The sequence below is a fragment of the Triticum dicoccoides genome, chromosome 2A (genome assembly GCF_002162155.2).
Source record: "Triticum dicoccoides isolate Atlit2015 ecotype Zavitan chromosome 2A, WEW_v2.0, whole genome shotgun sequence".
Taxonomy (NCBI): Eukaryota; Viridiplantae; Streptophyta; class Magnoliopsida; order Poales; family Poaceae; genus Triticum; species Triticum dicoccoides.
In genome coordinates, this window is record NC_041382.1 from 765,520,408 (window position 1) to 765,536,546 (window position 16,139).

Here is a 16,139-nt window from a genome sequence, read left to right on the forward strand (position 1 = left end):
AGTTTCGCCCTTCACTGCTTCCCTCCTTTGCCACCATACATACCAACACGCAACGGCTACTGATTCCTGCAATCCTAACATACCCAGGACCGGCGACTTCCTGTTTGGGTTGCAAATAATATGCTCAAGTACTACTGATCCTGACATGTCTGCAATCAGTGCATCATCAGTGATATCCAGGAGCCCAAGCGCAGACCAAACCTTCCGTGCACGAGTGCATGTAAATAACAAGTGCCGAATATTCTCCGGACCTGACCGACAAATAGGGCACTGTGGTGAGACGGGTATGTGTCGTGAAGCAAGAATCGCCATGCCTGGAACTGTACCATGCAGAGCCTTCCATATAAGCACCTTAATCTTACTTGGAATTTACAGCTTCCATAAAATGTCCCACACCGGGTTCGGTTCAGCAGAGCCTTGCTCATCTTCTCTTCTAGTTCGTGCGCCGAACTGATGATCCCATTCAATGTGATAGGCAGAACGGACAGAGAACAAAAAGTTTTTTGTCTTATGCCATGCCACAAAATCTTCCTGTAGATGTGGACTCAACGGGATTGTAGGAATATTGTTCGCATCAATGGGTAAGAAAATATCTCTGATAAGTTGTTCGTCCCAGCTACCATTATGTTGATCAATCAACTCATCAACAGTACGCAAAATACAGTTTCCCCTCCTGGTAAAAACTTTCCTGGAATGACTATTTGGGATCCAATGGTCCTCCCAAATGTTAATTTTTTCTCCTAAGCCAACTCTTCAAATGTGTCCACGCTTAAAAGTTTGTAGTCCTGCAAAAATGCTCTGCCAGGTGTAAGAAGAGCCTTTTTTTGGACCTGCATTCAGTAATTTCCCATCAGGATAATATTTCGCTCTCAAGACTTGAGCACAAAGTGAGTCGGGATTATTTAGCAATCTCCATGTCTGTTTTGAGAGCATAGCCATGTTAAACGAAAATAGATCTCGAAATCCCATGCCGCCCAACTTTTTTGGAACACACATTCTCCACCAAGAAAACTAGTGCATCTTCTTTTGATCTTCAGAATCTCCCCACCAAAAGGCAGACATAGCATCATTCATCTCTTTGCATAATTTTTTGGGATCTTAAAAACAGCCATGGCAAACACTGGAATGGACTGAATTACTGCCTTCAAGAGAATTTTTTTCGCCCCTGTGGAAAGTAGCTTCTCCTTCCATCCCTTCAATCTTTCGATGATCCTTTCAAGCAAATAAACAAAACTATCACTTTTATCCAGCCCCACCATAGAGGGTAGGCCCAGGTACTTTTCAGAATATTTGGACTGAAAAACATCCAGGTATTGCTTCAGTGTGGATATTAAGTTCAGTACACATCTGGGCTTTTATTCCCACATCAACATTTGGACTGAAAAAAATACTGCATTTGGCTTCACTAATAAGCTGGCCTGAATTAGCACAATAAGCATCAAGCACTGATCTCAACGAGGTTGCATTAATCATATCTGCCTTCATGAGTATAAGGGAATCATCAGCGAATAATAAATGAGATACTGATGGTGCATTTCTGCACACCCGAACACCCTCTATGCCACGAACCTCCTCTTGTTGAGCTAGAGCACTTGAAAGCCCTTCTGCACATAAGAGAAACAAATAAGGTGATAACGGGTCCCCCTGACGGCGGCCCCTGCTTGGCACAAACATATATGTCTCTTGATCATTAAATTTGACTCTGTATTTAACTGAACTGACACATGCCATCAACAAGTCAATAAAATCACCATGAAAGCCGAGCCTACTCAACATTCTTTCCAAAAAGATCCATTCAACGCGGTTATATGCCTTATGCATATCAAGCTTTACTGCACAATATCCTATCTTGCCCTTCTTGTTTTTTATAGTATGCATACTTTCATAGGCGATGAGAATGTTGTCAGAAATTGATCTCCCAGGTACAAAAGCAATCATTTTGGGTACGAGAAACACGCATGACGAGCAAAAAAATGAAAATTTTGAATTTGAACCCTCAGAGTGAAGATAAATAGGGTGGCGTCTCAGTCATAGCATAGCCCGTGGTTTTTGCGTGGTGGTAGACGCCTACTTCAAGCTTCGGTAGGTCCCAGGATCGAACTCCAGTTTTGCACTTTTTTGCTTTACTAGTACAAATGCCCGTGCGTTGCACCGGGCGAGAAAAGGGACACGACCTGCTTCATGTGCCAAAAAACGTGTATTCCTCACAACATTATTGAGCAAATAATAAAGTGTGTGGTTAGCCTAAAAAACCTGCTTCATGTGCCTTTGATCTTTTTCTTATATCCAATTTTAATAACTGTCCATGATAAGGTTAAACCTGGAAATTTTCTTATTATTAATAAAAGTTGACGTTTACATGAAAATTGGAACACTTTTTTATGAACAGTTAATGTTTTTAGTAAATTGAAACATTTCTCTAAAAAGGATTTTTTAACAGATGTTATTTCAAAGAATGTTTTGTCTTTTTGAAAATTATATTTTATTTGTAATTGTTTTCTGCACTATTTGGGCTTGGACCAAAAATAAGGACTTGCCTACACAAACACGCACGCTCTTAGAAAAAGAAGACACTCGTTGCGAGATGAACTGCACACACTGTCTCTCCTCCCGTTCCCCATCTCATTATCCCTAGTAAACGAATAATTGCCCCTCTTCATTTAATTATCCATGCGTTGCAACATGAACCTAACATAATTTGCATGTTTGAAAAGTCACCCGGGATTCAGATATCTTGGCTAAAGCAAATGCATAAATAAATTCCGGTGTTGTTGCTCCATGTAGTCCCCTTGTGCTGCCTTGTTGGAGAATGAAGAATGAACCGCGATATAATTTGCATGTTTGAAAAACTTGACTGAGATTCAGTCATCTAGTCTATAGCAAATACGTAACTCAATACCTCACTATGATATGCATAAACCTTATGGCCCTCTTAAACACAAACAATGATAATTCTTGTGGGATCTTCTCTCACATAGAGTGTGAGAATTGCAAGAGCAGGACAAATAATCGTACACAAAAGATAAACTGAACACCGAGACATCGAAGTAAATCAGAGCTAGTCATGATCCACCCACCCAGTTGCTCTGTTGGCTTCATGTCTTTGCTCACCTCTCAACAAAGCGACCATTATAACATTGTACTGCCCCAAGTAGTGTTCCTCTATGTCGTCTCATGGTTTCATTCGAGTTTTTTTCCGCTATTATTTACCAATGAACATAGAAAGGGGTCACCAAAGGTATCTTCAGATATAACTTATCCAGGGCCATCAGTTATGGTATAAGCATCCAATGGTATATTCAGATATAACTTATATACAACAAATAGAGCCAACCAAAAGGTGTCTTCAGATATAAAGCCAAGTAAAAAATTGTCACCCTGGAAAAATATTGCATGCTTGAGAGATCTGTATGCACGTTTCCATCTCTGTTTACAATTTGCGACCGTGTGAGCATGGTCCATGTTACAGTAAAAGAAAGCGAAGAAAAACTGTACCGAAACAGATGACCTTTGTACAGGAAGAAAAACTAACCATGAATAGATTAGCTTTAAGTCACATGATGGGGAAAAGGTAGATTTACCATTGGGAAAAAATAGTTATTATTAGCACTAAGACTCACATCAGGCATAAAAGATAAGCAATGCCAACAGAAGTACCACAATTTGAGTCGAAACCTGACATGGGTAGTAGACGATTACTTTTGCTTGAAAAAAATACACCAAAGCTTCCATTGGTCACTAAAACTTCTGGCAGAATATATGGTCCAGCAGAAAGCTACACTACCGGCAAGTATAAAAGCTCATCCTTGTTATCTGTTTTGCATCTTCTCTAAAATTAAGGACATTACTGGCATAACTGGTCCATCAATCACTCGCTACTAAGTGAAAATAATTGATCGACTAAAATGGGAGCACACACTATATTCGATAGCATGTCGAACAATACCAAATGTACCAACACTCAATGAGAAAAAATTAGGGGCAAAACTTATCGATGAGCACAATGCACCTTTTCAAAGGAGAAGTGATATTTACCAGTTTTGAGCTGCAATACAAAATAACTACCATGCCTCTCTCTCAATGCGAAAGAGGATGTTAATTTACAACAGTCATCCCATCTACTGATCATAAAGCTGTGGATTGTGCTGGAACAGAATCAAGAAAATATCAGATGCCCTTAGCCCAGTAAGCATGACTCACGAGTCAAGAACCCATAAGCCCACGACATTCATTACAACATGGTAACCCATTCGTGTTGCCAGTTACTGCCCTTGCTGCCCATGACCTCCAGAGCCCTCCTTTTGGCTAAGCCTAGCCGCCGGCTCGACCTTGCCAGAGTGTCTCTGTCGTTCGCCGACTGAGCCCACCAACGAATTTGCCCAGCGAGCTCTTCCTCAAACCTCCACGGGTAGTTAACTCTACAGAGAGAAGGGGGCAGGAGAAAGAATGGCATAAATTCTTATCAATCATCATCATCTTACAAATAAAACTCAGGAATGACATATAATTATAAGCAGGTAGAACATTGCTCTTCTACAATAAAAGATTACGAAAAGTTTATTGATCCAACTATTCAATAGTAGATAATGGTACAGTTGTGGGTAATGGAACAGACACATTCTATTTATTACCCTGATTTGTTAACTTAAAGGCAATTGACAAAGGAAATTTAAGATAAACATGGCCACTCTGTGTAAGCAAAATAACACAAGCAGTGGCAAGAAATAGGATACAGAGATTACAACATGTCAGTACACAATCTGACTTCACCTATCAAGACTAATAGTTGTTCTCTTTTAGTGGTAATCTTCTATTTGGGAGAGTTGTAGATTTGTTCGTAACAAAGAAAAAAAATGATTGTTCTGAATCACTAATTTTATGCACCAAGTATCATTCAAATAGGGATATGCAGCACTAAGGTTGAAGAATAATGAACCTGACCGAAGGTTGGATGATCCGTAGTTTGGTTGAGGATAGAGATACCAAGGAATTGATTATCCCACTCTCTCTGTTTTAGTCGTCAAGGGTGCCCAACAATGTATTTTTTTTGGATGGCTACTGCATAACGGAAGACTGAACACATGTCAAAATTTACACAAGACCATACTTGATTCAGACATCTGCCCCATGTGTCTCTAAGCCACAGAAACTTGCTCTCATCTATTCATTCAGTGTCCTACAGCAAAAGTTGTTTGGTGTGCTACTGGAATACTCCAAACTGCCAGGACATCAAACTTGGAAGCGTTTCATCACTTTTCTCATCCTTTGGAATATTTGGGATCCTTGAAACTCTCAAGTTTTCAGACAATACATGAAGCACGGCAATATGGCACGACAAGTTGTTTTGAGACAATACATGAAGCAGCCCAAGCACTCCCTCTTCAAGTATCTCATAGAGCTTGGGCGCGACGATGACGCACGGCAATATGGCATGACCAGGAGGAAGGGGATCCAGTGGGGGGCACGGTGGAGCGCTATGTACGGCGGCGATCTGGGGCAGTGGCGAGCAACGCCTAACGCTGGCGGCGACACGAACAAACGCTTGTCGGCCGGAGAACCATCGAGCTCGGAGCACAGACAGACGGCGACATCGATCGGGGAGACTCGCGGCGGCCGTTGGGACCATGCTGGCGGCGCATCTCGTAACTCTAGAGAGGGACGGGGGATCAAGAGCGAGCGAGACGGGATTTTGGAATTAGGCATCGACGAGATTAATATATGGCTTTTAAATATCATGACAGAGACGGGGATAGAGATAATTGAGAGAGAGAGAGAGGCGTCCCCAGCAGCTAGCTCAACTGACGTCGAACCTTGTCGTTGCTTGTCGATGCCTCAAACACCTGCAACATGTAGCAGAAAAAACAAAGAAGGAAGCGCAGCAGCAGCTCCTCCGATATAAGCATTGGCTGCCGTCACCAAAGGGGAGGGTGGGATGCAACAAAGCATGGATAAATTAACACATAAAAGCTACCAAAAAATTGAGCTCAAACAGTAGCAAGTTGATGACCACGGGAGCCACAAACAGTACCCATTTTTTCCATCCTTCAGTAGCAACTCCCTAAATTCAAGATTGAACAATTCAACTAACAAATGTAGTTCAGTCAGGCATCAATTCAACTAACAAATTCATGGTTAACCTTGCTGTTCAATTCGAGGAACAATCAACACTTTAACAGTATCAACAAAAGTGACCTCAAACAGCAGCCAATTGAGCCCAAACGCCTCAATGGCCACGAACAAGAGCAGAGAGAGGAGGGGGCGAACTCACTTGAAAGACAGAAAGGAGGACGGTCCATGGTGGTGCGTCCCGAGCTGCAGCAAGGCAAGGTCGACCCCTCCTTCCTCAAGCATCCAATCCTTACCCTGCACATCTACCATGGAGGATCAAACCAGATATTAGAGAGAGAAAAGGGGGAGATAGGGGAGGGGATGAACTCACCGTCTCACCCCATGGCCACCTGGTTGCGGAGAAACATCTTGGAGACGGAGCTGCGTGTGGGGGCGCGGTGGGCGTCGGAGAAGAGCTGCCGGAGCCACGCCAGTGTGGAGGCGCCCGAAACCCTCGCCATGGTGAGGCCTTAAGGTCACCACTGGTGGCCGTGAGTGGCGAATCCCGCTGGGGAAAAGACCTAGCGGAGCGAGGCGAGCTCGAGCCGGTGCTACTCGAGCATGCGCCCACGACGTCCGCCTTCTCCTCCGCCGCGGTTGTAGGTCCGATGAAAAGGGCGCCGCCCCTCAACTGCTCGTGCTCCGCTGTCGCTGGAAAGGCCAGTTTGGATAAGATGAATGAGAGGGAAGCGGACTGAATATCTTACAAACGTAGGGGTCTTTTTGTAAAAACGAAGCGTTTTTTTCAGAATTCACTTTAAAAAGGACAGCGGGTTGAATATCTAAAGACACAAGGGCGTTTTTGCAAAAACCCTGACGACGTACGACCAGAAGCACTAATCGCTTTATTAGTAGTTTTGCTTTATTATTCAGAATACGTAAAACATGATTTGAAAAAAGAATGCCCGATGGAAAGTTGAACTCGAGACTTGGTCGCATAGAAATCATTCAGACGAAGTTCCACTCAGGGCCGGCCCTGGGGCATGGCGAGGAGTGCGGCCGCCTAGGGCCCAGCCCAAGCAGGGCCCATCCGTTTGCATGTCTCTAGTAGATATATAAGCATATTAGGAAGAAGAAAAGATAGAGAAGGTAAAAAGACCAGCCAAGAGACAACCATTCAGCCAGTCACCTGCTCCCGCTGCGCGACCAAGCTAGGAATTAACTCTGCGGTGAAAATTTTGGTCATGAAATCAGCCAATCTGCTAATATCCTTGATTACCAATCTCAATTAATGCCGGATCTATGCAGTGTGAGATGTGTATCCATTCCATACAGCCAAAAATCTCATTTAGTTTGACAAGTATGAGTCGCAGCATGCAATACTCCTTCCCATAAAATTAAAAAGCATGCAACACTCCTTTAATTAGGCCCCATGCATCATGCAATACTTCGATTCAAGCTAAAAAAAGCATGCAATACTCCACTAATTAGGCACCATGCAACCAATGATTTTTCTCGTTGGATGAATCTCGTTGTCGGTTCTTCCGACGGGTCGCAGCCACTACACACCTGCCACAACATTATTGATGATAGTCGTGGCAGTCAGAGCCGTGCCAAGACGAGGGCCCATGGCCGGTGGAGTTCAGAAGTTCGCACAAGGGCCTCTAAGATGCTAGGGCCGGCCCTGGTTCCACTGGGCTACCGGCCAACATGTGATTGAAAGTGTTAATGTTGGTCTTATGTCTGATTTGAAAAAGTTTGAATTCAAAATTTGATTACAAATTTCGTCCGAAATATGTTCGGAATTTCTCGATAACCGTGGTAACCGAGAGTCTCGCCCCCCACGAGAAAATTTATCCATTCGGAATCCAAAACCTAGACCTCGCGAGCTTCGGGCACACGGTCCTCCACCATGGCCTCGTCATGGTGGACGCCGAGGCGGACCACGAGAACAATTCTCTCCCCGTCAACACATTCAAGCTCCTCCTCGCCGACAACACCGTCGTGTACAAGAACGCCGGCGACCTCAAGGTGGTCGACAGGAGCTACCTACGCCCCGACGACGTGGTCGGCTCCGTGTCCGACGATAATGGCCAGCTCGGTGTCATCACCGGCGTCAACACCACGCTCGACCTGGCCAAGCGCGACACGGAGACGCATGTCTTCACGGGCGTGTCCCCTTCTACCCTCCGTCGTGTAAGGAGCTTCAACCTTGGCGACTTCGTCGTGTCCGGGCCATGGCTCGGCCAGGTCGTCGAGGTGTCCATCGACGTGGATGTGCTGTTTGATGATGGGGCGGTGTGCAGGGTAACCAACGCAGAATCCAAGAAGCTAAAAGGAGTGGATGGCACCGTCGCCCGCAGAAACACCATGTATCGTCATCAAATGAACAGTCTCCTCAACCCCGGGGAGCACGTGAGCGCACCAGACCCTTGTTCCCTCTTCAAGGCGGCACGCTGGCTCAACGGCTCCTGGAATCCGAACCGTGAGATAGGCAAAGTCAGCAAGGTGCAGACGTCTGGCGTCCTTGTCTACTGGATTGCATCCATGCATCATGGCACGGACAAGGGGCTCATCAAGGCATCGGCCCCTTCCGCCTACCAGAATCCAGACGATCTTACTTTCTTCTGTGCCGCGTACGACTGTAGCTGGGGGGTAGCTGACCGATGCTTTTTTCGCGAAGACAATGTGACCGATGATGAATGTGAAGCACCAACAGCTCAAGCAAAGGTGGAGATTCCTATTGATGCTAGTGTGAAGAATTACTTTTTTTTGCTGATGGAACTGAATTCAAAAAGCCCGTGGGCATCATCAAGAGCTTGCGTGTCATGGTTCAACAAAGCTAGGGAGGTTGAGTGCGATGATATTGTGACTGTGTACGCCCTGAAAAAAGACTGGTCTCGCCTATCTGCTGACTATGGAGATATTGTCATTCGTCTCCTGCCGTCAGGATCAACCACCGGTGAAATCACACCATTGCTAAAGGGCAAGAAGAAGAAGAGTGTGGTTGCAGCCGATCTTTCATGGGTGGGGCATGTTGTTGACCTTCTCAATGATCGACACGTCCAAGTCAAGTGGGGCGATGGTAGCATGTCAACGGTACGCTGACAATTTCTGTTACTACTCTACTAGTCACTTCTTGTTGGACTCTACTCAACTCATTAATTGTTTTCGATCTGATTTGGTGTGTGCTGCAGGTATTTCCCCATGAGATTGTTGTCGTCGAGGAGGAGCACTATTTGGATCTGTTGGATGAAATGCACAATTGGGTAGTGGTTGACAACATCGTTGATGCACCTGAAGAACTGGATACGCCTAACACGGTATATATCTATCATTCTAACAATGTCCACTTCTATACAAACAAAAATAAAAATCAACTTAAACCAGGACCGACTTGGGTTTGTCCCAACTGACCGGCACCAAAAATCAACTTAAACCAACATCATTAATTTATACTGAATTATTATCTGTATGGATTCATCTCAATTGATGTGGCAATGTGTTTTATCTTATTTTAGACCATGCTCTATGGAATCCAACTGATGATAATGGTGTTGAAGATGATAACCCAACAACAAAGAAGAGTACAAGCCTTTTGGGTCTTGCAACCCAGTCTTTGCTCCAAATGACCGACGGCATGGTGGCTCGGTGTAAGGGATACATGCCATTGTCGTCATCAAAAAGCTCAGATTAACTACACCCACGTACGATGAAAGCACTAGTGGTGATACAGCAGAGACCATCGATGTTGCCATGACAAGGAACATTGAGGATGTGAACAGACATGATTTGGCCGAGGAGGGGACGAAGGCTGACGAGTAGCCCTCTGGATAACGATTAGCTTGAGACCCGCGGACTATGTAATTACAGTTTTATTAGAAAATGATGAAAAATCAAAATTTGTGATTTTAGATAGATATGAAGTGGTGGAGATTGAAACTAGCCCCTCAAGTTATAATGGTTGATTTAATCTGTTCGTGTTTCGGATATATTCACCTCCCTGGATTCACAGCATGATCTTTTAAATTTCCATCTGCATTTGCTAAATGTATGAGGATCGTTGGCCTTGCATGACGAGTATATACACACTGGAGTATATGTAAAGGGAATGGAAGGAGAATCCTGGGTTAACATTCTTTGTTGAAAAAGAAACAAAAAAGTCCATTTTGTGCGGTTTGTGTAGTTTTTTCGACTGTTTCTGGGAATTAATCAATCAGCTGTTGTGTTAGGTAGCTATTTCATTTGTCAGACAACGTTCAGTTCTAAGGGCATGCATGTTTCGTTCATAACTAACTAATTTGTCAGGCAAGTGTGGCTTGGAAAAAGTTTGGCTCATTGATACAGCGGTAAACAGTGGGTACACTAGACTTCACAGATGGCCCAAACCCTTTGCCAACAGTAACCGAATTATATTTTTTATATATAACATAAAAAAGAATTACTAAAACTGTAGTGTTAGTGTGTACAAAACAGTACAAACAAACAATTACCGAGCGATTTTTGTGCACTTCATTTGTCTTTAGTGTTGTGCGTAATTTTTGGGTGTTTTTCATCAGTGTCGTTAGCAGCTGAAACTAGGTATACGAGTGTCGGGGCATTTGGCAGAAAAGTGATTTTTGCACGGGGGACGGTATTAGTGTTCTTCAGTCCCGATTGTCTACATCAATTTTGCTAGGCGAATGGGAGCTGCTGCACTGCTAACTCAGGCTGCCATTTTGAGTGTAGTTGCTTCTAGATATTCAATCAAAATCATGTTCCAAAATAGACTAGTATGTACATATGGTGTGTATATTACATGGTGATTATTTTATTCATGGCAACGAGAGAGTGGTTAAGGTGATTTGGAGGAGTGATTGGTCGTGGTGACATGTTGGTCTAGTTCGATTTTCTGAATACAGGCTTGTTTCTCATCACTTAGTCCTTCACATTGGAGATACAACTCTGTATGACTGTTCAGTTTATCATTTAAGTCTTTGTTCAATGACTATGGTTGCATCATTTTCAGTCGTAGTATTTTTTAACGGCAGAACCAAACAGAACACACCAGACCCTCTCTTAGTTTCTTTTTTTAAGTCTCTCGGCTCCCTAAGTTTTTTCTTCGAGTTTGCTCTTATTCCTCGGTCCTTTTTATTCTTCTCGAGTAATCAGTGTTCTTTTTTCATTTTGGTGTTCAAGCTCCTAATAAGTTTCTATTCATTGTTCTTTCTTCATTATAGTAGGGCAACAAAGAATTAATTATCTCAGTTTTTTCATTGTTTGGTGTCATTGCTTTCAGAAAGCTCAATAATTAAAATTTTAGTTATCACTAGCACAAATGCCCGTGCGTTGCAACGGGAGAAAAGTTGATGTGTATTCGATTATGTGCAAAACACATCCGTTATTCATGAAAATTGTGCATGCAAAATATCCCTTGTTTTACAATGGATATTATAAAAAAAGTTGAGAGTTTGTGTGGTACTCGATAATTTACCTCGTTGTGCACAGTCCGCTTCTGCCTCCCTTATCTTTCCTTTGGTGTGAAACTGCTGGCATGCAGTGCCGATTCTTAAAAAAAATAGAAAATGATATGATTTATATATACATGTGACATTCTTATAAAGTTTTCATCAGATTATCGATCGAATATATGCCACTTCCATATATTGCACAAGCAATTGAGAAAAAATATATTACTGGGTTTGGATCAAAATCTACTATACCTTTGCTTTCCAAGAAAATAACTTCTTCAAAATGCATAATAACCACTCACATGATGCTCAATGTGAGCAAATCTTTTCATAAACTATGCAAAACCAAATCACTAAAGTTACTTATGAAGATGTACAATGCAATTTCAAAGCGGGAAATGAAATATATTTTTTACAAAATGGGCGCTAGGGTTATGAATTTATAATCATGTAAAGGACACGGTCATCAGACTATAAGTTTATTCCATACCGAACCAGACCGCGCACATTCTTATTATGAGAAGGGGTCATTCGAGCCTATGAAAATACGATTCTATGTTTACATAGAAATCCCTACGTCGTTACATTCTATTTAGGATTAGCAATAGGTGTAGTGAGACCTACTTTTGACATTGGGTACCATATGCACCTCTTTGGGATTCTATTGAATCGAGAAATTGGAAACAGTTTTTTGGTTGTTATGAAACCGGGTTCCTTCTATGTCTTGCATATTCCATAACCGGGGTCCAGCTATCTGCGCATTTTTCTCTTAGTGAACAAATGGAACTGATATAACACCATTCTTTTTAGGCCCTGATTACCCGCGTGCACATTATTGGCAGAAGTGTTCTAGCAAAAGACCCCGTTTATTGCAACGGTATAAAATAAATTTCAGAGTTCACGTGATATTGGAAAGTACTGAGCTATATCTCTCTATCCATTAGATTCTTCCTCGTCTTATCATGAATTCATTTTCATACTTGCCCACTTCGAAGATGAGATGACCGGTTAGACAATAAAGTGTTTTCATTGTTTGGTGCTCTTTTGTTCATACGCTGATGTCAGCAATAGGAGCACATCGACCGCGCCAACGCAACCACTTTCCTTGACACCATTATCAGGGCTCATGGAGGACCAGGATTGAGGCACCCAAAAGAAATATCGTTTCTAATCAACCCCCAAAAATAGTTCTTTAAGAACCATGATCAGCTAGTCCACAATAGAGCCCCAAATATCAGTTTTCCTTTAATAAATATTTCTTTCTAATATTTCCGTCGCAAGTATTTTAATTACTGCAAATACTAATGCATTCATGAACATCAGACCATGGTCCTACAGTGTTAAAAAAACCATGGTCCTACAAACAAATAGCAGCCAAGTACTCGATCCATAAAAAAATTGTAGAGCGACACCAGCAGCTAGTCCACAATGGTCCCCCACTCTCTTTGATCTTTTCTCTCTGATCCCCCACTCCCCTCTCTCTCTCTCTCTCTTATGTCTGGTCCGCACCCCGTCGGAGCGCCCCATGGACGTCGTCCGCGGCCCCCTCTCCCCCCTCATGCCGCTGTTGTTGTGCTTTTGACCCTCGCTGCTGGCCCCCTCATGCCGCTGTTGTGCTTCTGACCCTTGCTTTTCAGTCATATTCTTTTAGTCTTTAACTATGTCATTGCCTCCTGCCATCAATCCATAGTTTTGTTTTTCCCTATTTGCAAATTATTTTTTTACTTCTCAGTCTATATAAGTTAGCAGTCGTCCGCGTGGCAACTCGGGCGACGACTCGATCCACTTTTCTCGCAGCCATCCCCGTGTGCCTTCCCCTCTCCGCCACCAGGCTTGCCCGTGCGGCTGACGACGGTGGCAGGGTTCCATTCCCGTGGTGCTTTGGGGGGCGTTTGTCTAGGTACATGTAGCGCCTGGAGGTTGTGAAGGTGAAATTATCAGGGGCGCCGGCAATCCAAACGGGGTTGTATCCAGCTAGAGCTTTGCGTGGGTGGCCAGATTGGCACCATAGTGCCTGCCACCATTGCTCATGGACACCATTAAGGAGTGCCATCTCCAATGGATGTAGTCGCTCCCAACGCCATCAATATCCTCGGCAGGATCATGGGAGACACTAGCCTATTCCCTGGCAGGAGTGTAAGTCCGCCCGTATTGGACGCTCCTCATCCGTACAACCGACTCCCATGGCATCCTCCATCCGGGGAGCCCAATTGGTTGAGGCGGTGGCCTAACATAGTCGCGGCCATCTCTAGCGGGGAGGCGGCGATCTCTGCGGTCCTTAACTCGGGCTCGGGTGTAAGGTCAGATGTCGCCGTAAATCTGGCCAGTAAGTTGTTGGGCGGTCATCGGTCGTACGACAATAACCTAAGGAACGCCGACCTATTTGATCAGCTGCCGCAGGTGAGGATAGAGGAGCATGGCAGATTCACTTTGATAGATTTTCTAAAGACCAAGATAATTTTGAACGCGTTATAAAGTGTTCTGTAACAAAATTCATAGATTTTGCACAATAAAATTTTATGTGTTAATTTCAAAAGAAAAAATAAATTGCCATGGCAGTCTCAAATAAAAAAGGCATGGTCGAAATAACAATAAATTTGCCACTAAAAATGCAAAAATAACATTTTCCATTACAACAATCTAGGAATGTACTATAAAACTTAAGTGTCCCCATGGATAAAACATGAGAAAGTTTTCCAAGGGTAGTTTGTCGCTGTTATCTAGTCTAATTAATATAATTGAGATGGTCTAAGTACTAAGACTGTGATGCTACATACAATAAAACTACGATGGTCAAATTTGCCATGATAATAAAAAGAAATTTGCCATGATATATAAAGTAAAATTTCCATGATGTGTGAGACAAATTTGCCATGTTTCAAAAAGATAAATGACCATGTTCCAAAATGTAATCACCATGGTCACAAAGCCATAGTACAAAATGTAAATTTGCCATGGTCCAAATATATAATCATGGTAACAAAAAAATTCCATGGCCAAAATAAAAGTTTGCCGTGATAAAAAATAACTTCCCATGGCTTGTGAAACAAAATTTCCATGTTACACACTTTTTTGCCATGGTAACAAATATGGCATGTTCCATTTTTTTGCTATGCGCAAAAAATTTATACCATGGCAAACTATTAACCATGGTCCACCAAGTAAAAAGCCATGCTACAAAAAAATAAATTTGGCACGGCCCAAAATATAAAATTTGCCATGGTCAAAATCTAAGTTTCCGCAACAAATCATCATGAGTGGATGATATATCAAATAAATAGAATTGCTTAATAATCCCGACTGATTTTTTTACAAAACATGAGGGCAATCATTTGTCTACTACAATGGTAACTATGAAGTTAAAATATTTGCCATGGTCCATCAACTAAATTTGCAATGTTTCAGAAAGCAAATTTGCCATGACCTATAAAGTAGATTTGCCATGGTTAAGTGAGAAAAAAAATCCTAAAGCTTGCCATGGGAGTGTTGCGAAAAGGTCTAAATTTGCCTTGTATGGCAGACAAAAAATGTTATGAATTCGCCTTGTGAAAATTTAGAAATACTTCTAAGTTTGCCATGGGTAGAAAAACATGATTATAATGATCTCCTAACATGATTCTGTTCTTTTTTTTACTTTTGCCGTGAATTAGAGATCATATTTCTATGTCCGGGAACATGAAAACTTTGGGAGCATGTAATAATTACATGGATAATTTAAGAGTTTTTTTCTAGGGATTTAGTTCTCCGAAACACATGGTGATTTTGGTTGAGAAGGCAAATTTAGTTCTTTGAAAACATGCCAAATTCGGAAATGTGTAATGTACCCTGAAGAAGACACAATCATAGCAGATAAAAAATGATTGGTTGACAGATTGATTACAGTATGCAGCAAAACTAAACAGAAACATGGCAAATTTAGTTGAAATGGCGAAATTCTGGTGAGACGGAAAATTTAGTTCTCTGAAAACCATGACAACTTTGGAAAATCTGTAATGTGCCCTGAAGAAGACACACATCAAAACTGATTAGTTGACCTAAAATTGATTGATTAAAGCAGCAGCAGCAGCAGCAGCAAGCGAGCGAGCAACACTAAATTGACCTGAGACGGGAGGGAGAAGAAAGAAGAGGCACTCACAGCCGGCGAGGGACTCAAACGTCTAGACGACACAGCCGGCAAGATGATGCATGACGAGCGAACGCGGTGCGGGCAACCGCGTCCATGCACGACGGACACCGCAAACACTCCCGGCCATGGCCCTCCTCGTGCTGCTGCTGCGGACTGCCTTGGCTCCTCCACACGCGGCGACGGAGCGGGCATCCGCGATGGCTCCAGATATGAGCATGACGCGCGGCGGCACTTGGCCGTGACCACGCGCGCAGCTCCGTCCCACGGGCTGACTCCGTGATCTACTAGAGGAGGCCGGGCCCAACTCCTAGCGAAGATGAATACGACACGAGCACGAACCCGAGTCCACCCTAGGCACCACCTCAGCGGCCCTAATAAATCCCCCCGGTTCCCACCATAGCCTGCCAACTCGCACGCAAAGAAGCTCGTTCGCTCTTCCGCCGCCGCATCTTTTTTTTTTTTGCTACTAATAACTACTAGGGTTTCGTTTCGCTTCCCAACACTCCGATCGATCG

The 16,139-nt window shown here is 43.2% G+C and overlaps 2 protein-coding genes across 2 annotated transcripts; one reads left to right on the forward strand and one right to left on the reverse strand.

Moving 5' to 3' along the window:
- Positions 1-4,231: 4,231 nt before the first annotated feature.
- LOC119358382 lies at positions 4,232-7,678 on the reverse strand. The gene is made up of 4 exons (XM_037624955.1): positions 7,618-7,678; positions 6,440-6,810; positions 6,269-6,363; positions 4,232-4,418 (listed from the first exon to the last, which is right to left on the reverse strand). Exons 1-4 carry the CDS (start codon positions 7,676-7,678, stop codon positions 4,232-4,234), a joined length of 714 nt encoding a protein of 237 aa, XP_037480852.1.
- A 293-nt stretch (positions 7,679-7,971) lies between these two features.
- LOC119358383 (probable ubiquitin-conjugating enzyme E2 23) lies at positions 7,972-10,616 on the forward strand. The gene is made up of 3 exons (XM_037624956.1): positions 7,972-9,147; positions 9,246-9,371; positions 10,608-10,616. The coding sequence occupies exons 1-3, from the start codon at positions 7,972-7,974 to the stop codon at positions 10,614-10,616; spliced, it is 1,311 nt and encodes a 436-aa protein (XP_037480853.1).
- Positions 10,617-16,139: the final 5,523 nt, after the last annotated feature.